The 20236-nt window shown below is 38.9% G+C and overlaps 1 protein-coding gene across 5 annotated transcripts in view; it reads right to left on the bottom strand.

Moving 5' to 3' along the window:
• Positions 1-20236, bottom strand: part of WDFY3 (WD repeat and FYVE domain containing 3) — a 152765-nt gene that overhangs the window by 62226 nt on the left and 70303 nt on the right. For all 5 annotated transcript variants that reach the window (XM_044428214.1, XM_044428213.1, XM_044428210.1 and 2 more), the window contains 13 exons: positions 19527-19704; positions 18182-18396; positions 17336-17448; positions 15604-15835; positions 12413-12513; positions 11676-11894; positions 10745-10926; positions 8947-9178; positions 7159-7319; positions 5993-6104; positions 4330-4520; positions 2950-3102; positions 392-465 (listed from right to left, as the gene is read on the bottom strand). In XM_044428214.1, coding sequence (XP_044284149.1) covers positions 392-465; positions 2950-3102; positions 4330-4520; positions 5993-6104; positions 7159-7319; positions 8947-9178; positions 10745-10926; positions 11676-11894; positions 12413-12513; positions 15604-15835; positions 17336-17448; positions 18182-18396; positions 19527-19704 — 2163 coding nt within the window. The remainder of the gene's footprint in view (positions 1-391; positions 466-2949; positions 3103-4329; positions 4521-5992; positions 6105-7158; positions 7320-8946; positions 9179-10744; positions 10927-11675; positions 11895-12412; positions 12514-15603; positions 15836-17335; positions 17449-18181; positions 18397-19526; positions 19705-20236) is intronic.

The following is a 20236-nucleotide window of genomic DNA, read 5'->3' on the forward strand; positions in this document are numbered from 1 at the left end:
TATGGAGACAGGATGAAGAGCCAGGCTTTTTAAACAATACCTTATTAAATATAAGGTAGAAATCAATTTTAAAGATCCAATTTTATTAAAGACACAAAGTTTCCAGCCTTCATGGTGACATGCAAAGCTCATCTGTGTGTTCAATTATGAAGTCTGCAGTAGAAACTGCATTCTCAACAGGTGGGTGCTCTATTCTGCACAATGACTGCCACTTTCTATATTCATATTTTTCCATGCGTTCCAACCCTCCTTTCCTATTCTTCCATCTGTGCTAAAATCCAAACCAAATTCAACTCCAACAGCAATAAACTAAAAGCAATAAGATAAAATCTCCTGGGGTTATTGATTCTGAGAGAAATTTTTGATTATATATGTTGCTGTGTATTTTTACCTGGATTCAGTGAGAAGTTCAATGAAATGTTCAAATAATGAAAGATGTAGTTCATAGGGTGCATGAAGCCAGACCTGAAATAGAAAATATAATGTTGATTTAGAACTTCTCTATGGGATTCAGCTTGGAAGAATTACTTAAACTTATACGATTAAAGTCAGTTGTTATATTCTCTTGAGAGTCTGTTCCATTTTCTTCCAGGCTGGGGAGGGACACGGAGAGAACTTAGGTGACATCATCATAAAATGTTAACGTTTCTTTTCAAAACAGTTATCAGATCACTAATCAAACAATGAAAGCTCCAGAGAATTCAACAGTGATGAACAAGTAAAGTAGTTTTTTAGTGAAATAGCAGTTATGTACATAGAAATTAAAATGGATAAATGTTGTCGTAAGAGTTAAATGTGATAATCTTTGGAGAAAATTACTATCTGAAGACTAAAGGATGGAGAACACTATATATTGTTACCCCTGCCACATACAAGTGTGTGAGCATTACACGGGTTATTAAGAGAACCATTAAAAAAACTCAAAAAGTGCATAGAATGATACTGGATGGTTTTCTGCATCTATCATCACTCAGTCTTGTATATGGCCCAGCCATTTTGCACCTCTTGTTTACAATAAAAAACAAGCTGCTCTTGGTAACAGGCCTCCTTCTGCCACCACTTTATCATTACTAAAATACTTTCTTCTTATGACCACCTTGTAGAGTTCTTTCACCCCTGGGGATAAGAAAAGCTACCACGAACTACACAGTCCAGAGGTAACTCACGTAACCAGTAAATCCCATCTCATCCCTCTCATTTCACTTAAGGTAATCTGCTGCCTTCTTTTTCCACGTTCTTAAGTTCCCATTTTGTACCTTCTGTGGGATTGCAATGCTAGATGCTGAATGGCTTTAAACATCCTACTTCCAGGTTCACACATCCAAGTTCTCCTTCATTCTTCAAAGGCCTCCTTAAAAACCTCCTCTTCCTGAACCAATGCAGTCTAACCATGCCCTATATCAAACATCCATTCCCATTTTTTTAAAAAAAATAAACTTTATTTGCCTCCAGTGCTCCATCCTCATCCTTCTCTTAGCCCAGATAATTCTTCAGAAAAGGGGATGGGGAGCTGGAGACCTGTGCTCTACTTTCCAGCCACAGGCCTAAACTGTTTTTTAAAAATGGGGAGGGAAGACAAAGTTGCTGCTTAGTAAAGCTCCATGGAGCTGAAAGGGGAGTGGTGAGCAACCAGAGAGATTAAGAAGGCTTGCAGGATAACTTGAAGGGGATGGGGGAAAGCAGGAAGAATGAGAAAAAGAAGCCTGTGAGTGGAAAGAGTGCTGTGAGCTGCCTGGGGTGAACTTGAGCCAGAAAAAGTACTGAAGGTTCATAGGAGTGGTTTAGCGTTCCATCTCCACTTCCTATTCAGAAAGCTGGGTAAATGACTTGTCTTTTAGCCTCATCCATTGGCCTTTCTGCAAAATGGTTGCTCTGAGACCAGCTGCAGTGTGTGGCACAGCCATTCTGTGAACACAAGCCCTCATAGTACCCAAAGCCACATGTGCCTAATGGGGATGCTTGGATGATCCATATTCATGGGTCTTGTGTTGTAACAGAAGGGTGGGTAACTAGAAGGTTCCATGTCTTAACACTCAGGCTAGGTTTGCATAATAAGCATCCAGAAAGCAGTCACCCAACTCATGTTCCATTCTCAAGGCTCACACCCATTGCCATCCAGTATCTATTGCCACTGTTTGCATACTCATGAGACTGACAGCTGTCAGAGCATGCAGTGGGTCCTGAACCGATGATGAAAAGTTATCAAATGGAGATTCTGCCTGTGTGCTAGCACCCGGATTTAGCTAAAGGGAGCAAACAGCATTAGAACCAGCCACCCCAGTAATAAAGTCAATACACCTGAGCAAATTAGGAGATATTCCCTGATCCCCAGAAAAAAATTCAGGTCAGGTTGCTCATTGGTCTGAGCAACTAGAAGATATGCAATCCTGATATTCCTTATTAGTTACCATACACCTTGTTGCCCCCTGCCTTTGAGTCATCTTGCACTCAACTCAAAATGCAAAATCCATCAAATAGTATTTCATGCAAAATATGTATCAGTTTCCAGTAGCAATATACCATTTCCCATATTGTGTTTACCCACAAGAATAAAGGCAAAGTGTTCCCTAATAGAAAGGCTATTATGTCATAAATACTTCATGGTTCATCCTGTGTTATTTCAAAGATGTTTATGTTACTGGTTTGTGAATTTAGTTCAAAAATATGTCAAACTTATTTTCTTCATGAAACCAAATGGAGTGAAGTCTTTGAGTAGCCTGCACTGCCATCAGTCAACATGACTTGTGAGTTGCTTGGTAAAGCAACTGCAAAATATACCGCATGACGTATCATGTATGGTATGCATGATTATTCAATGTGCATGAGCTCCTCCAAAGCAATTTTTCAATGGTGTTGCTTTCTAGGTTTGTTTTGTTTTTTTCAAACACAGCTGTCACAGCTGCATTAATGATCCTAAAAATTTCTAACATTCAGAGTTGCTCTACATACCTCAAAGTCACAAAGCAGATCCTGGAAGGCAGCTGAATTTGGAATAATTGATGTTTCATGTCCGCTGTCAACAGTCCCCACCAAAGAAAAGGTCAGATGAAGAATGTGGCTGTTCAGTAGAGAACGCTTCTTCTTCAACAGCATTGCCAGTAACTGAAATACAATGCAGCAACATATGGGCAAAAGTTTTGTTTTGTGCAATTCTCAAAACATTTTGCATACAAAAGAAATATCATCTTCAACCAAGCATTAAAAAAAGTTACCACAGCACAGCGGAACGATTCACACAACCATGCTTCCTTAAATTCAAAGATCAAGTCTATACTCCTTTGTAGTAAATGCAATACCAAGTTTCAGTAAAAAAGCAGAAAGAGATGAAAATGTAATTAACCCCACAATGGCAGGCATTCGGAACTGAAGAGACTTTTCTTTGAATTTTGCTAACCCAGAATCCATACTCGTCAAAAGGAAAGAAAAGAAAAATAACTGTGAAAGGTAACCCCAGCAGCCTTTCATAATTTAATCTTTGATCATTCAGGTGGATTTAATAGCAGCCCAGGAAAGGGCAGGCAGCTGCATTAAGGAATACAAATTCTCAGCATTTCTAAATCCATTATCTTGGGATTTCATAATGTTTACTCATTTTTTCTAAAAGAAAAAAGCAATTTCTTAACCATGTACTAAGTGGATTGTGAGTTTAAGTATTCTTACCTATTTACTAAAACATCACCTTTATGGATCTTGCCTATCCCTATTTGAATTTTTTTCAAAAAGCAGCAATATTTGGTGCTTACTGCAAGCAAATTAGGTTCAGCCAGATTAGCAGTAAAGTTCTCTGTGTAGCTGGTAGTTAGGAGTCATATTGGAAATCTCTATTCAGAAGCTTGCTTGGTACACAAAATGCATTCCAAGTCATACATTGTTGGATCACTGTGGGGAAAGTCATCTTTGTTTTGCTTAGAAAAAGGGCCTCGTAAGTTATGGTGGCAAGTCTTTTTTAGTTCATTTGTCTGAATTACAAATAAATATACAGTGTTGGTGTCAGATGCCCTTCACTCGACACAGATGGTACAGCGCCCTTGATTATATTAGGAACAATAGAAGCTCCTCCTCCTTATTTCTCTGCAGGTTCCTATGGTTCTTCCTTTGATTTGGCAGCTGATAAGAGGCTCTGCTGAGCCAGCAGATGTCACAGATCTGTCCCTCTGGCAAGGGAACTTCACTTTAATCATAAAAGTGTCACTAACTGGAAATCTTTACAGTGCCCCAAGGAAGCAAGCAAGCAGCCCAACCCTGAAACATGCAACTGATGTTAAAGTAAGATGTAATGTTGAGGTATTAATGCCCTCAGTGAGCGGCTATGCTGAACTGCATACACACCTGGTAACCTTTGATTCTTTCCATTTCTTTGCTAGCCAGAGGGTTGCTCTTTACCACACACACAAGGGCCTTCACAGCAGCATAAAGTCCCTCTACATCTGATGCCATGGCGACCAGACCTAGAATGGCAGCTGCTCCTCCAATGTACTGCAACGTAGTGGCAACAGGCTTTGGGACAAATGTCCTTACTCCTGAACATAAGGAAGCAAAAATGCAAGCAATAAAATTAGTTTGATCAATGAAATACCATATAATGAAAACTATTTCTACAATTCAAAAACATACAGCTAGTGAATTTCCCATTTCCCTCAGTCTTGTTACTTCTGCTCTTACCAAAGGAATTTTAATAAGCAAATTACTAATTAGTAAGTCTTAACGTGGAAGATAATTTCTACTGCTTTGTATTTCCAAAGGTATATCACAAAACATTTGCTGTAAGATCACACACAAAGAAAAAATGAAGCTCTTTAGCTGAAAGCAGAGACAGTGTGATTATATTATGGCATCTGAAACTGTGCTCAGCGTCAGTGCGCAGATTAGTGAGGCCACAATTCAAAATGGTCACAGCTCCCCTCCAAGCTTGCCCAACATCAATGGGAGTTTATGCTGCCTCTTCTACCATTTGCAGCAGGAGAACACAGGGCTAGCAAGCCCCACAGATGCAACAGATGCCCTCTGTTGACTGTTCCTCTTTTCTTTCCAAGTAATTATTTTTTCCATGGAGAAAGTAGGAGGAATCTGGTTGGGAGTCTGGGGAAACAGAAGAGTGATGGAGAACTTGGTCTGCTCAAGTGTTCACTGAAACACACTTGGGGGGAGGGGGGACGACCACCAATCAAAGGAATCTGAGTGTTCGCCTTGAACAGCCCAGTGGATTTTTGAGACAAGCCAGTAAGTGCTGGTCCCTCACTAAAAGGCAGCAAATCAAATCTTCTCCACATGATCTTGCTCTCAGAGGGTAACCTCAGATATAAAACATCTCTCGCAGCAAAGCCTACGTGAGGCTATAATAACTGGCATCTATGTATGATTTATTTATCCTGCCTTTCGATTTCAAAAAGCGTCCTAGGCACTAGTAATGACCAGCCCTTATGTTCTCACTCTGCAGGAGACAGCAATACCCATATGCTTCAGCATAGCTGCACTAGAGCTAAAAGCATAATCTTTGAATATTACATGCATGCCCCAAAACACATTTCATGGGCATAAAAAAGACGTATCACCATATACTAGTTTCAGGAAGGATAACAAAACTAATTGCCTAGAGAACATGAAAGTTTCTAAGTCTATGAGATATCTTCTAACACCAGGCTCCTTGCTAAAAAAAAAAAAACAGAAGCAAGCATGGCAAAAATTACAAGAACATTTGTTAAAGGACAGTAGAATGCTGGCCAACCCTGCGTTGTTGTATCTTTTATTGTGGACAGGTTGCCAGTGTCTCAGGGTAAGCTTCAAAGTGTAGAAAGTTTACGATAACGGGGCAACATAGTAATTACCCAACAAAATGTGCTAGGCATTCCTGTACCCAGGAGAAGAGAAGCACTTGCATTTAGAAAACTCCAGACTTCCTTCTGAGTCTCTGCATCATTCCAGCAACTAAAATTGTACATTACCAAAGTACGCATTGAAACTGAGCATGTGGAAGAGCACAATGTCATCTCACCCAAATATCCTATGAGAGCTGCACCAATGGTACGTGCAGGTCCATTCAGATGTCCTCCTGAATTGTGGAGCAGTTTCACTGGAGTGGCATTCTCATGAGATGAAACAGCCAGCTAATTAACACAAGGAAAATCGATCACTTTGAGAGTTTCGTCAGAAAGAATGTGTTTTAACAAAGTGGCAAACCTTAACAGAGGGGAGACTGGGGCAAATTTTGAACACCTGAAATATTCAAAGATTACTGCAGGAGCAGCCGTAGACTAGTAGAACAGTATCTGAATTTTTAAAGAACAGGTTCTACACTGTTTATGAAGTTGAGCTAACTCTTACTGGAAACTTTCTGGCTCTTTAATGCAAGCCTAGCCTAACATACAATTAAAGGTGCCTTTAAAAGGAAGCTACATTTACAGAAGCAAGAACTAAGCCAATTCTATAGTCGCTTGTGACTTCCCTTAAACATGATACTCTCCAGTTTTGTCCAAGTAATTCTAAATTTAGAAGTAAAAACTGACAATTCAGCTGCAAGTCTACAGCCTTCATCCTCATCAGATCTAAAGTTAAGGAAACTGAGACAAAAAGCACAAGAAAGGGAATATATTAAAAGAGTCTACAGCAGCTTGGAAAATAATACAGTAATGAAGAACATGTGCAAGGAGGGTATGTGATACCACTACATGAAAAAGCACATGAACCCCAGGCTCTTTCTCATAGTGCAGAGCTACCAAGTATACACAGTAACATCTTAGCTCTCTCAGATCTGATTCAAGTGGTTTCCAGTACAACACTACTATTCAACAGTTAGTTCGCACTTTGTACTTAAAACTAGGAGTATTTATATCAAATAGAACTGCAGAGTTCTTGTTTTACTGGACTCAACAGAGGCAAGGATATTGGTGTTGGAACAAACCATACACTCTACTAAGGTTATCATCATCATTCTGCAATCTAAATGTGGTCATGATACCGCCCCACCTTAGACTGTAATAAATAATCAGTACTTTATTTACCTTCAAGTTATTAAAGAGTTAGGACATTAACTCTTTAGCCACAAGCTGGCAGTCCTGGCCTCTGTGACACCCATAACTACGTATTATGGTATCTTTTGAGTTAACATCATAAAACTATCCCAGTTCTAAAGTCTTTCACATCACAAGAATTCAAACTTACCTGTTTGGCTATGGCCTTACTGTCCAGTTTGTTATATGCTTTTCTAATTTTTGCAACTGTCAGTGAAGAAACAGAGAGTGCATAGAGGCCAAAAGAAACTTTCTCTTCTGGTACCAATGATACTGGAGATGGAGTGATCCCTTCTGGTTTTGAATCCTTACCTTCAGAATAAAAGGCAAGACATAAGAGAGAATGGCATATTTCATTGTAAGCAGACATACTGTAGTGGATGAGAGCAGATGTGATCTGTGCAGTCTTTGGGTCAAATCTCATCTCAGCTGTTAACTCACTAGATGGGTTCAGGCATGTGCCTATCATCCAGTATTAGTCTTCCCCTTGCAATTGTGGAGTAATCAATGCCCTACTTTTACAGGACTGTGACACAATACAAACAAGGCACGATAGCCTTTGCCTTCTCCTGGTGATTCCCAGCAATTGGCATCCTGTGATATTGTGGATACACAGATTTGAATCCAGACCTCAGCTGGATCAACCGTGTTCACAGAAGCAGACTTTGCCACTCCTTCTTTCTGCCTCCAACTTCTTAAATACGCTACACAAAGAGTAAGAAAACCTTCCTAAATAGGGAGAACTGTGGTGTGAGGGATGGCCAAAGACTAGGCAAAATGACTTTCTGTGAGTGGTCCTCTTCCCCTTGCAGAAGGCAGATCCTGAACCCAACCCAATGCCTCTAAACCAGGACTTGCTTCCCCCTTCACCTCCCCGAAAAGGCAACATAAAGAGTCAGAAGATCCTCCTCAATGGGGTGAACTGTGGTATGGGGATGGCCAAAGACTGGGTAAAGAGACATTCTGTGAGTGGTCCAATTTCTCTTGCAGAAAGCAGATCCTGAATCCAACCCATTGCCTCTAAGCCTGGACTTGATAAATTTATCCTCCATTAATTTGTCCAATCCACTTTTAAAGCCATCTCAGTAAGGACTATATGCAAAATATTGTAAACATCTATAGTGCCAATTTCCATAAACACTCTGAATAATAAACACTGTAGCATAATAACTCCCAAGGATCATTTTTATTCATTTAATGCTCATATTTTTACCATCATGAACCGAACTTGAAAGCTCCCAGTTTAAAGCATTAACATGGTTCATTTTAAAATTGTACAACTGATGTACAGGCTACTGCAGTAGATTACAGGTAGCTCAGATACATATGGCCAATCCACTAACCAGTCAATATGGTCAGTTCTTACACTTCACTTCTGAATCAAACAGAATATATGGGAATGTAAAAATGATCCTGATGCCAACATCAAGAAAGCTTTCAGAGTCTCAGGTTAGGAAAAATAAGGAAAGCACCAAATTCAGGAAAGGGAGAAGCCTAAAAAATTCAGAGAAGACCATTTACTGTCCAACACATTGAGTTAAAACTCTTCCTCAGGGCATATCTCCAATTTTACTGTTACAAAAAGAAACAAAATAAAGTCTCATCTGGGACACCACCTCAAAATAACACCACAATCCTATAGCTTTCTACTCAAGTCCCTGTATTCACTGGGGATTACTCCCAGGAAAGTGCAAACAACAGGAAGTGTTATTCTGTGTATCTTTGACATTCTCTCCTCTTTCATTCATACACAGTTACAACAATTTTGAGCAAGGATTTCTTGATGCAGTCATCAAAGTATACCTTTATACAACCTTCCTTTTCAAAATATTATTTAAAAGTTTATACGAATATTGAGGTGGGTTTATATTTTAAAAGAGAATATCTCACAACCTGAAACTAATATATACATATTTACAACAGGATAAGTTTTACTTACATGGCATATATACTGCCTGAAAGCTTCCAACATAATTTGGTCCCAGTTCATAAATCATGCTAACACTTGATGGAGGCAAGACTTCTTCTAAGAAATGAGTTGGTCCCAAACGCCAAACAAGTGAGGACAGCTGGCGCTGGGCAGGCGGTGTGCCTATATAGGCATAAACTGTGCTAACTACAGGTGGATTAGCACAACTTGAGCCACCAGGGCTACTGTGAATATAGTGCAGCTGTAAAAATACATAACAACATTTATTTAAAAGATCCACATTTTAGTACCTGGATTTTATCCCAACATTAATGCATGACATGTTAAAAAACAAGAAATTACATAACTGTTTGAGATCAAAGTGCATCTAATCTGATGGAAAGGTATATGAGCGTTCCTTCCAAAGCATGACTCAATCTTACAGTGTATGAAGAACAAAACAGACAGAATATATAGCTTAACATGATATTCCTACTCACTAAAAATGAGACTTATTATGGATTTTGATTAAGGATATAGGCCAGCTGAAAGGAATGTGAATCAATTAATCATCAATTTTTAACCTGATTAAATTTTCATATATATAATAAAGTTCACAGGAGAAAACTATATGTTATATTCCTAGAAAAGAAAAAATAGGTTGGATCGAGACTTACTTAGTGAAATGAATGTTACATGATTTAGTAATGAACCCTGGCTTACCCCGATATGTAAACCAGGTCAGCACTTAAAGAGATGAGAGAAGTCATGTCATACACCAAACCTAAACTTTAACATAAAGTTAAAGTTTTAAATAATGTAGAAAGCCAATGTATTACTGGATAAAGGTTTAATTTCCCAAACGTTTGTTATGTGCTATTCTCTTTGTATCTTCAATGTCTAACATACAGAATTGGGTTTGCAGTTCTGAATGGTTCACTGCCTTTGTGATTCTGAGAGGCAGCCTACTGTCTCTGCTAACCAGTTACTCTGGATGCTACACCTGGCTAGCCAACTGGAAGAAATCCCCTGAGGAAAACAAGATATCCGTAGGCTTTTAAAAACAGACAGAACCACTGCCATGAACTCTAGTATTTTCAGAGCATAGGGACAGAAAGTTCCCTACAACCATCAGCAATAACCTGGTTTGGGCTGTTTCAGTGATAACCTGGGTTTGACCTCCATAAGCTGGCCTTTATTTGGTTCTGTATATTCTAAGTAGTTTATAGATATTATCAACTATGCAGGCATTCTAAGTTCCAGCCATCCATATCTTCGCTTCTCTGGCCTATGTGTAAGTTCATTGTTGCACTATAACTTGTCAGGCCTGGAACAATATTCTTCCAGCTATGTGTTCTGATGGTATCTAAAACACTTGTGAATGTTATTTGGTACATGCCTTCAAATAAACACTATCTGATTTTTATATGATCTGAGGGACATATAATGATGTTCCTCATACAATATCATATCATATCATATCATGATGCAGATCTGAGGAACAAGATTCTTTTTCAAGGAGCCTGAGACAAGAAGCTACAGAGAGAGCAGCAATTATTTTAGATGAGGTCAACCCTTACACATGAGAGAACCACCCCCGCAACCAAAACACACACACACTTCACATGAACAACCTATAACCTTGAAGCCACCATGGGAATCAATTTAAGGCAGCTGCCACCTACCATGAACTGCTCTCTCAACATAAAATACAGAGCAGTGTAAGTTGGCATATGGCCACATCATGCTGCAAAGGCAGCAGCACTTCAGAATGCTCTTGGAACTTCGTATCTGTAATCTCAGTAAAATGCCATGGAATTCAACTTACCTTTACAGTATTAATCAGTTGCCCATCGATGTAGAGTGCAGCAGTGCTGTTTTTTAGCATGCCTTTGCTCATCACCAGGACCATATGATGCCACTGGCCTTCCACTATGTGGTCTCCACAACGAAAGCGAGCACAACAGGGCAGAATCTCATAGCAGGAGGATTCTTCACTGAAGTCATCAACTGAAGATAAAACAACATTTAAAGAGCTTCTGCTGCCAAATACATTGTGATCCAAGAAGAAGAGCAGGCTATGTCTATCATATGCTGTTTCCATGAAGAATAGCAAGATATACAAACAACACAGTCTGCCCTTGAGGTTATCAAGAAACCAAGAGAGTTTTTAAAAAGTATCACAATAGAAGTATGTAAAATACCACACTAAAGCATTAGATTGATTCATTAATAAATGCCAACTTTAAAGTTGAGGCTTAATAGTGTACATTTAGACTAGCAATTCACTTCTAAAATTAAAGAACATAATCAGTTTTTATTTAGCATGCAAGTAATTTGGAATCAGAAACAAAGCAGGTACATGTGCTCTATAATAGGTCTAGACAAATTTCAAGAGTTAGGTTTCGTTCCCATGCAGTGGAAAGAAGCAACAAATTCAAGCATTTCCTTCCCATTCCCCTTGTGCACCTAACTTCAACAAGGACTTTCTGATTTGCTCAATTACACTTTCTCAATGTGCCCAAACTGGAAATCTGTAATTTCAGGATTCTATTATTAATTGGCCTGCAAATTTGCAATCCCATTCTGTAGAGAGACCTTCAATCACAGTTGATTACACTCAATACACCTTTCCACTGCACCAAACCATAGCTTGTTAGAGCAAGGGATGTTTAATCTGAACTTAGCCCAACCATCAAATAGTGAGGAATATCCACTACAAAGTGGGGGAGATATATACAGTATGTTGTGTATCTTACCGTAGTTCTGAAGAAGTTCTTCTTTAGTTGAAACTATCAGTAACCGGTCTTTTACAGAGAGTACAATAGCAAGGCATATATAATGCTGCTCAGAGCTGTTTGCTCTTCTCACAACAGTAAGTAGCCTAACTGGATGATGATTTGGAGCCGTACTAAAATGTTCCACACAAAACCAACTTGAATAACTTAAACCAGATGGTGGAGGAAAAAGCCTCTCTCCTAAAAGAAAAGGACATACATTAGCTACATCTGAAGAAATGCAACATGAAATAAACCTATGGTTCCTTTACAGCTTTTAACTTAGCTATTCTAAACTCACAGCTGTTCAGACAAAACTGTACAATGACTTGTTTAGGTGGTAAAAATAATATTGCTTTGTATATTTAAACATAATAAAAATCATTCTTGATTAGCCAAGATCAGTCTAAACAACACACACAAAATCCTAGCTCTTCTGGCATGTCATAACTTTCTGTGCCTATATTAACCACTGTCTTGCATCACATCATGAAACACTAGCATACTGAGGTATTCTCGCTTCTTTAAAATGTTTGCCAACCAACAGTAGCCTAGTGGATTTCTGTCAGCATAAAAGCAGGTTTTTTTTCCTTGATGCAACAGTCTGCATTCCTAGTACATGCAAAAGGATTTGGTTTATTCACACATGTTAAAAGTAAAGCCTCTTGCTTTCAAATGATGGGAAAATCCATTTGATATGGCTACAGTCAAGGACTTACCAGTTCCAATTCCGCTGACTACTGTGCCATCAGTAAGTCCTGTTGTAACTACATTGTTGGTAGGTGCATTGTGAGGTGCCAAACTTGGCAAGAACAGACAGCTGTTAAATAGAGAGCAGTGAATTACAAATAACATTTCCAGTTTCAGGGGATCACAAAATCTGGACCAGAAAAGGAAATCATCAAAACCAAGGGAAACAATCCCAAGACTGCTATGCTTTGTGTAGTTACTTTTTAGCAGGGCATGGAATTTATTATAGCAAAATAAGTCATAAGAATTTTCATGTTTCACAACAAGTTCTGTGTCACCTTGGCTTTTGGTTGTCATACAGAGACATGTCCGTGTTCCAAGATGGTTGGGGAACAAGAGAGAAGTTGCATATGGATTTTCAACTCCAAACAGGAGGTATCAGTACAGTGCACATGCACCCATAAAAGTCAGACTGCAACAAGTCAAAAGCTTCCAAAAGGTATGTTACATGGATCACTTTTGAATTCTGAGTGCTGGGAACAAAACGCATATAAGGAATCTGTGGAATGGAGTGGAAATAAAACTGTAGTTCAAAAGCAAGCCTGTCCTTCCTGGAGAGGAGAAACATTTTGCAGAATGGAGTCAGAGATACTCTATTCTGTGGTCAAGTTGTGGAACAACAGCCTAGTATGCAGATAAGTAACAAGTTTGTTACTCCCTGAAGTTAGCAGCTCCATAAATTTAGAGTGTTACTATGAACCCTGATAAGGCTTTGGCCAGTAGGCAGCAACTGTCTGAAACTATGGAAAAAGACTGTTTTCCATAGACAACTGGAAAGAAGAAGGAAATCAATACAAAGGCAGGAGTATTTAAAAGAATCAACAGATTAAAAGGCTAGAAAGGCTTTGTTTACTTTTCATTTCGGGATTGCACTCTGAATCAAGTGTGTGTGTGTGTGTGTGTTTTAAATGTTTAATTTTAACTTTTGTAAACCATCCAGAAAGCATCAGCTATTGGGAGGTATAAAAATTAAATAAATAAAAACTTTAAAATCCCTTTTGTAAAACATTTTTTTCTTTTGTTTTGGGGTCTTTAAAGGCAATATTCTACATGCTGCTGTGTGCCATCCTGCTGTCACTGACTTATGGTGGCCCTATGAGTGAAAGCCCTGCAAAATGTCCTGTCAATGACACAGAGCTCTGCCCAGCTCTTCTGAATTAAAGGCTGCGGCTTTTTTTTATGGAGTCAATCTATCTCGCATTTGGTCTTTTCTTCTGCTGCTTTTTCTGCTGCTTTTTACTTTCCCTACCATGATGGTCTTCTCCAGGGGGTTTTGCCTTCTCATGGTGTGCCCGAAATAGCACAACCCGAGTTTTAGATTATTTTACTTCTAGGAAAAGTTCTGGCTTGATATGATCTATGATACACTTTTTATTTTTCAGGGTATTCAGAGACCAGGGTATTCTCAAAACCCTCTACAGCACCATGTTTCAAATGTGTCAGTTGCCTTCCTGTCAGTGTCAATTTCCTTCCTTTCTTCATTGCCCAGCTTTCTCACAGATATATAGTGACAGGGAATAGTATAATGTGGATATCTTGGCCCAGATCTCCAGTGAAACATCTTTATACTTAATACGTTTTTCTAGTTCCTTCATTGCTGTTTTCCACTCAAGTCTTCTTTGAATCTCTTGGCTAGTCTCAATTTGATTTAAATAGTCTACATGTTCGCCTTCTTTTTGAAAGTGCAGAGAATTTCTTACTGTAACCATGACCTTTCTTCAGTTTTAAGACTGCAGCTGTCCCTTGTTTGTGAATTAACAAACAATGTCAACTGGAATTTTGGCTCCTGAATAACTTGGAGAGATTCAAATTTCCTTCACCACTTTATTCTGTGGTGAGGCTTAGACATCACAACCCTTTTCCATTTCAAAACATTTTCTTCACTTCCCACATGGACTAATTTTCCCATCTGTACTTTGCTGTGTTTCACACTCTGGAATCTGGGAAAAGTCTCCTCCAATCTTCATTTTGGTCTACAAAAGCCTGTTCCTCAGATCTCTGCTTAGGATAGGTAGTGAAAGGTTTAGACTACACTGTGAAATATCTGGAGGCATTTTACTAGTTTGCACTGGTGGAAGTTTAAGTGGAGCCAAATAACAATTCAAAATACTGCTAGTTGGCCATACTATACCTTGGGTATGTCATAGCCATTCCATCAGATGCTCTAATGGTTTTCCTAATACAATTTTTGAGTAAGCTCCAGAAAAAAGTTAAACGGTGGATTACTTTGAATGGTAAAAACTTGGCATGTAACAGTTACATGACTTTGTGATTCATGGATATTTTCTTTGTAATGTGTCACATTTTATTTTGCTCATGTTCCACATTTTACTTCTGTATGTCAACTTTTTTGCATTTATTTTTGTCTATAAAATACTCATATTAATTCTTTCTTTATGACATGTTTTCATTTGTTTTAAAAGTTGACTGGCATTCTACCCTGCTTCTAGGGTTCAAGAATTTTTTATTGGTTGCATTAACCATGGTTAATGTTCATCAGATGGTAGCACTGTATCCATGGTACAAGGGATGGGGAAGGAAATTCATGGGTGAAAGAAAACATTACATTATGACATAGAAGCATGGCTCCTTTTCTTAAGAATTTGTTTAAGGGAAATTATCTCTTGAAAACGTATTTCAGTAAGTGAACTAGTACTTACTGAACACAGTAAAGTTGCTTTATGCTATTAACCTTTGCAAATTAAACCTTTTACAGATCAGAACACTTAAAAAAACATCTAGACAACTTTAGTAATGCATCTGAGGTTATGAATTGGTGCCTCAGCCCCTCTGCCCCACAAGCAGGGGCAAAAGACATAGACAAGTGGTAGAGCACACACAGAGCGCAGGCAATGATCCTGGTCTCTGCACCCCGCTCTTGTTTATCTGGATGCTCATAACCCTATGGATTCAGAGGATACAGGCAGCCACATTATATCATGCCCCGAACGCATACACAAAAACATACACCAAAGAACCCATACTAGTCTTCATAGGATCACCTATAGGCAGAATTCATTAGCTAAAGTAGATGCATTATTACTGAGGCAAATTTCTGTGGTACAGCTCATAGTTTTAAAATCATAGAAGTTCATTTGGAATTACAACATGCCCTTTGAAACAAGAAAATAGTAAGTTACAAGCCTTTGCAAGACCTTACCCAAATCCTTCAAGAGACGTGTCAAATTCAATAAATGCAGGAGTAACTGATGAGCCATGAAGTCTAATATCATGTGGGGTTGTCATGGAAACCAAACATTTCACCCTTGTCAGAGGCACTGTGCTTCCTTCTGCTGGTTTTAAAAGGCTTTTACTTATCCTGTAGTGATTATCTTCATGTAAGCTGAACACACAGTCACTGCCTACACCTTCCATTGATGTAATCATGCTATCTATAGAAACACAGAGACAGAGTGAGTCAGAAGGGACCTCCTGGGCCATCTAGTCTGACCCCCAGCTCCAGCCAGTTCCACTCATGACATGCCAACCATGTAGGAGTTAAGAAACAAAACATGATTTAAAAAGAGGAGATCTCAATTTGATTATTCTTGGTAGTAGTGGTACTGGTACTGAGTGAAAATAGGACAAAGGTGCTTTGTATCTTTGTACAAAGTCCAAATGGGGCTGTCCCGACAACAGTGAAGGTTCAGTGCATATGGACAAAATTTTGAATACGAAACCCTAACTGGAAGTGGTCATGTCAAACAAGAGAGAGGTTGTGAGCTCATCCACACTAGAAGCATTTGAAAAGAAACAGGACAGCCATCTGAGTATTATGGTGTAAACTGGTGTCCTGCAGCACCAGTTGGACCTGATGGCCTTCATGGCCCCTCCCAACTCTACTCTTCTATGATTCTCTGACACTAACCATGCAGATGTTGTATATGCAACTTGGCATCCATGGATATTGCAACACATCATGGGTAACATGACTCTTGATGAGCCATGCCTTATCATCTGAATCCAGTCAACATATTTTATACACTATATTTTTAAAATATAATATATTTTAGATTTTTAGCAGTCAGCTCAATGAGTCATACAAAATTTTATATGGGGAAGCCATAAGCGATGGACTCTGGCTGGATGCACAAAAGGCAGAACTCACATTAAAAATAATTGCTTGTTAAATCAGTCCTCAGAACATTAATGGAAGTTTCATTTACACAAATGCAAGGTTATAAACATAGACTGAGGAACCTTGGTACCATCTGCACAAATGGAAGTATTGAAAATTAAATCAACCAAGTCCAGATGAAGTCAACAGAATAAAACATACTCAAATTCTACTATACTGAAGAGGAAAATTGTCTTTCTCTTTTTCCCTTCTAATTAAAGATGGGGGATCTTAATGATTAAATCATTAAAACAAAATGAAAATACATTTGGGTTCTGACAGGCTTTCAAACTACTTCATATCTCCATTTAAGGGCAGCATTTACCAGTAGAAAATAATTACTTTTTGTTCTTTCCCTGCCTGCCAAGAAGTGTCAAAAATTGTCTACCTGGCATTAAATTGGAAGACATTATAACGCCTTTTGTATTCATTATAGTTAACGATACCTTAGCAGTTCAAAATAGCGGTCTAATGCAAATGTAATAGTCCCTATCATTTAACCATGGGTAAGAGAACAGGACAGAAGTGTGGTTGGACGGATTATAGTCCAACTCCTTTTTCAGTTCAGCATGATTCGCCCCTACTATTAACTACAACAATGGGACACATCAGCACAACACAACAATCAAGAATAACACTATCTAGGGTTCCAGCTGGAAATTTAAAAAAACACTACAAAATAATGAAATGTCATGTGTGGTCTCTCAGAAGCTTTACTGAAGCATGATCAGATATAACCGACAGTTGCTGACAAATCAAACATCTGAATACTTACTTCTCATTTCCGGCTCATAACTGAGTGAACTTGGTTTATGTACACGATATTGTTTCAATAGTTTTTTGTCCCAGGCTCCACAATTCAGGGGATTTCCCAAACGTAAAAATTCCCTAGTGAGAAATAGACATAGACGGGATAAAGAATGAGAGAGATTTCAAGACATCTCCCTTTCATGAGATCAGCTTAAGTGCTCCCACTTGCATATGTATACAGCTGGAAATACGTAGAACAATACTTTGACACTAGCAGCAATCAGCATTTCACAGAGTCACATTTATACCACTGAAACAGTTTTCAGTTCATAGTAGTACAACTTTCCCAGAAACCTAGGAAGGCTGCTTTTTCTTTCTCTCTCACACCAAATTATGAACAGGGAAAACTGAGAGCTGCTTCAAAATGCATTTTTCCCACGTATCACCAGTGTTGCAATCTATGTACTTAACGCAAAACACGCACTTGCAAAACTGACAGTATGCAAGACTTATTTTTAAATATGGAGATTATCCCCACAAAAGGGCAAATATCATGCGTAAAGCACACTGGAAGTGCTGCTTTATTTAAAGACATTTTGTGCTGTGTAAATCTTTTAGTACCATGTAAACAGGAATAGAGAACATTAATAACTTAAAATAAATCAGAGAGAAGACAAAATTATTCTTGCCCATAACTGTAATACCAAATTTATCGCGCGCGCGCGCTCTCTCTCTCTCTCTCTCTCTCTCTCTCTCTCTCTCTCTCTCTCTCTCTAGAACCCTAATATTCAACCTCCATATAACAATAAAATACAGTTCCAATCCAATGTGAGTGAGGAGGCTCCAATTTAAACTAACCCTTTTCACTTACCTCAGCACCATTGGTTCCAGTGCCTGAGAGGCCAGCCTTTCAAACATCCTCTGGAGCGGTGGATGCAAAGAGTGGTCCTCATCAGCAAGAGCAGCACTGCATCTCTGCAGAAGTCGTGCATGGAGTCCCGCTTCACACATGACCTGCTGATTTCTTTCTGTATGCACTAGAGATTGCAAGATGTTGGCCACTGCAAGCTGAAGATCTAGAGCATGCTAGAAATGGAACACACAAGTAAATAAAACAAATCTATGAAAAAAGCCTTGATAAAATCAATCTCTGGTTAATTAAGAATACATTCAGATCACTTTTATTTGGTTTCTTGCTTATCAGTGAGTTTTCAGCCAAACATGTGCGTGTGCTAAGTGGAAAGAATGTTACATTCATTTGTTCTCATACTGTCATCTAGCTAATACAGTCCTCACACCATACAGATTTTGCTGCACTTATACAATCTATGTTTATGAACATTAATAATCACATGTTAGACACTGTAAGCTACCAAAGAACATCAAATCATGACCACTAGTCCTACAAAAACCAGAGAGACTCAAATTCTAAATCTGGCATGGGGAGGCTTGAATCCAATCTGCTATTTTAGCAAGGATTACCACCCATTCTCCTTTGACCAGAAGTCCTGCATGTCATATGTCATATTACTGACTGCAGCTAGACAACAATCCAGAGGTCCCTGGAAAGTTGTCCCAGTGACCACAGGATTGCCCAGAATACCCCTTCCAAGGCTGGAAAGAACCACACCAGCTTCCCAAAAAAGCTACCTTAGGAAAGGGGAATTTCGGTGAATGGAAACCAATGCAACTTGGATACGAGATAGCCTGAGGTTTCCCTAGTCTCCCGAGGCAGGCTCACAAGCGGATCTTGCAAAAATCAAAACACTGAACACAGAGTATGGAGAGGCAAAGATCACTACCCTGACTCCTTCTGCCCAGCCAGGCTTTGTACAATCAGAAACCTCTGCATCTGGAGGCTTCCAATCAACAAGGGCACAAACCAACAAGGGCTGTAACCTCATGCATTTAATTCTTAATCATTTCAGCAGTGGTTTGTCATGCAGTGCAGGAGACGGCTGTTCTAGAAACTGGTGCAAAAGTGCACAGCCATCTTTATCACATGCCACTAGCTAAACTGTTTAGATTCTAGTCACTAAGTTTATATACTCCAAGATACAAATTCAAAACCTCCTAGTAACTCCATATTACCTTTAAACAATTTAAGATAAGGCAGTTAGATTTAAACAGATTTTGAAAGCCCATTTAGCCCTCCATTAGTAGTCTTCCAGCATTAAATCCCACAATTTAAGTGATCTACTTGAAAACATTCTCACTTCTGGCTGTGTAGTTGACCCAACAGAGACTAAGAGATCCAACATGGAAAGCATAGCTCCAGGATGGATGATGACTGCATCCAAGCTTTGCAGAGGCACTGTTCCTTTGTGCAGCTTCACATCAGCAGGGTTTTTGGCAGGGAATACTGGAGGTGTTGAAGCAGAATGATATGCATGCCTGATGGTGGAAAGAATAATAAGAGCTTAAAAGTCACATATATTTTTTCTGCAATTAGCATTTAGATTAGGTATGCCACGGGCTTTATGTTTGTGTTCTTCATCTACAAGTACATGACTTTTTAGCATTCATTTTCTATCATATATGCTCCTGATCACAGCTCCTTTTCAAACAAGAAACAGGCTGTACCACAGTCATGCTGGATACAACATGTTGGCTTTTCCCAGGAGACAAATTAAACAATAATAAAAAGTCTCTGGCATGGATGCTTACAGAAATAAGCCTACTAGTAAACCCAGCTGAACTCTTCAGTCATGTGGTTACACAGGTCTTGTCTTGCATTCAAGAATAGGAAATACACCAGAAAGCACAGACTAAAATGGCTATGGAGGAAAGAAAAGTTCACATACCATTTCCACATTGCATTTTGTGTGTTGTGTATAATAGAACTATTTCTAACTGTGTCAGAACACTAGAAAATGTTTAAGAAGAGCATAGGAGGTTTTCTCTTCTCATACCCATGCAATTAGCA

The sequence above is a fragment of the Varanus komodoensis genome, unplaced genomic scaffold (genome assembly GCF_004798865.1).
Source record: "Varanus komodoensis strain SLA01 unplaced genomic scaffold, ASM479886v1 scaffold2, whole genome shotgun sequence".
Taxonomy (NCBI): Eukaryota; Metazoa; Chordata; class Lepidosauria; order Squamata; family Varanidae; genus Varanus; species Varanus komodoensis.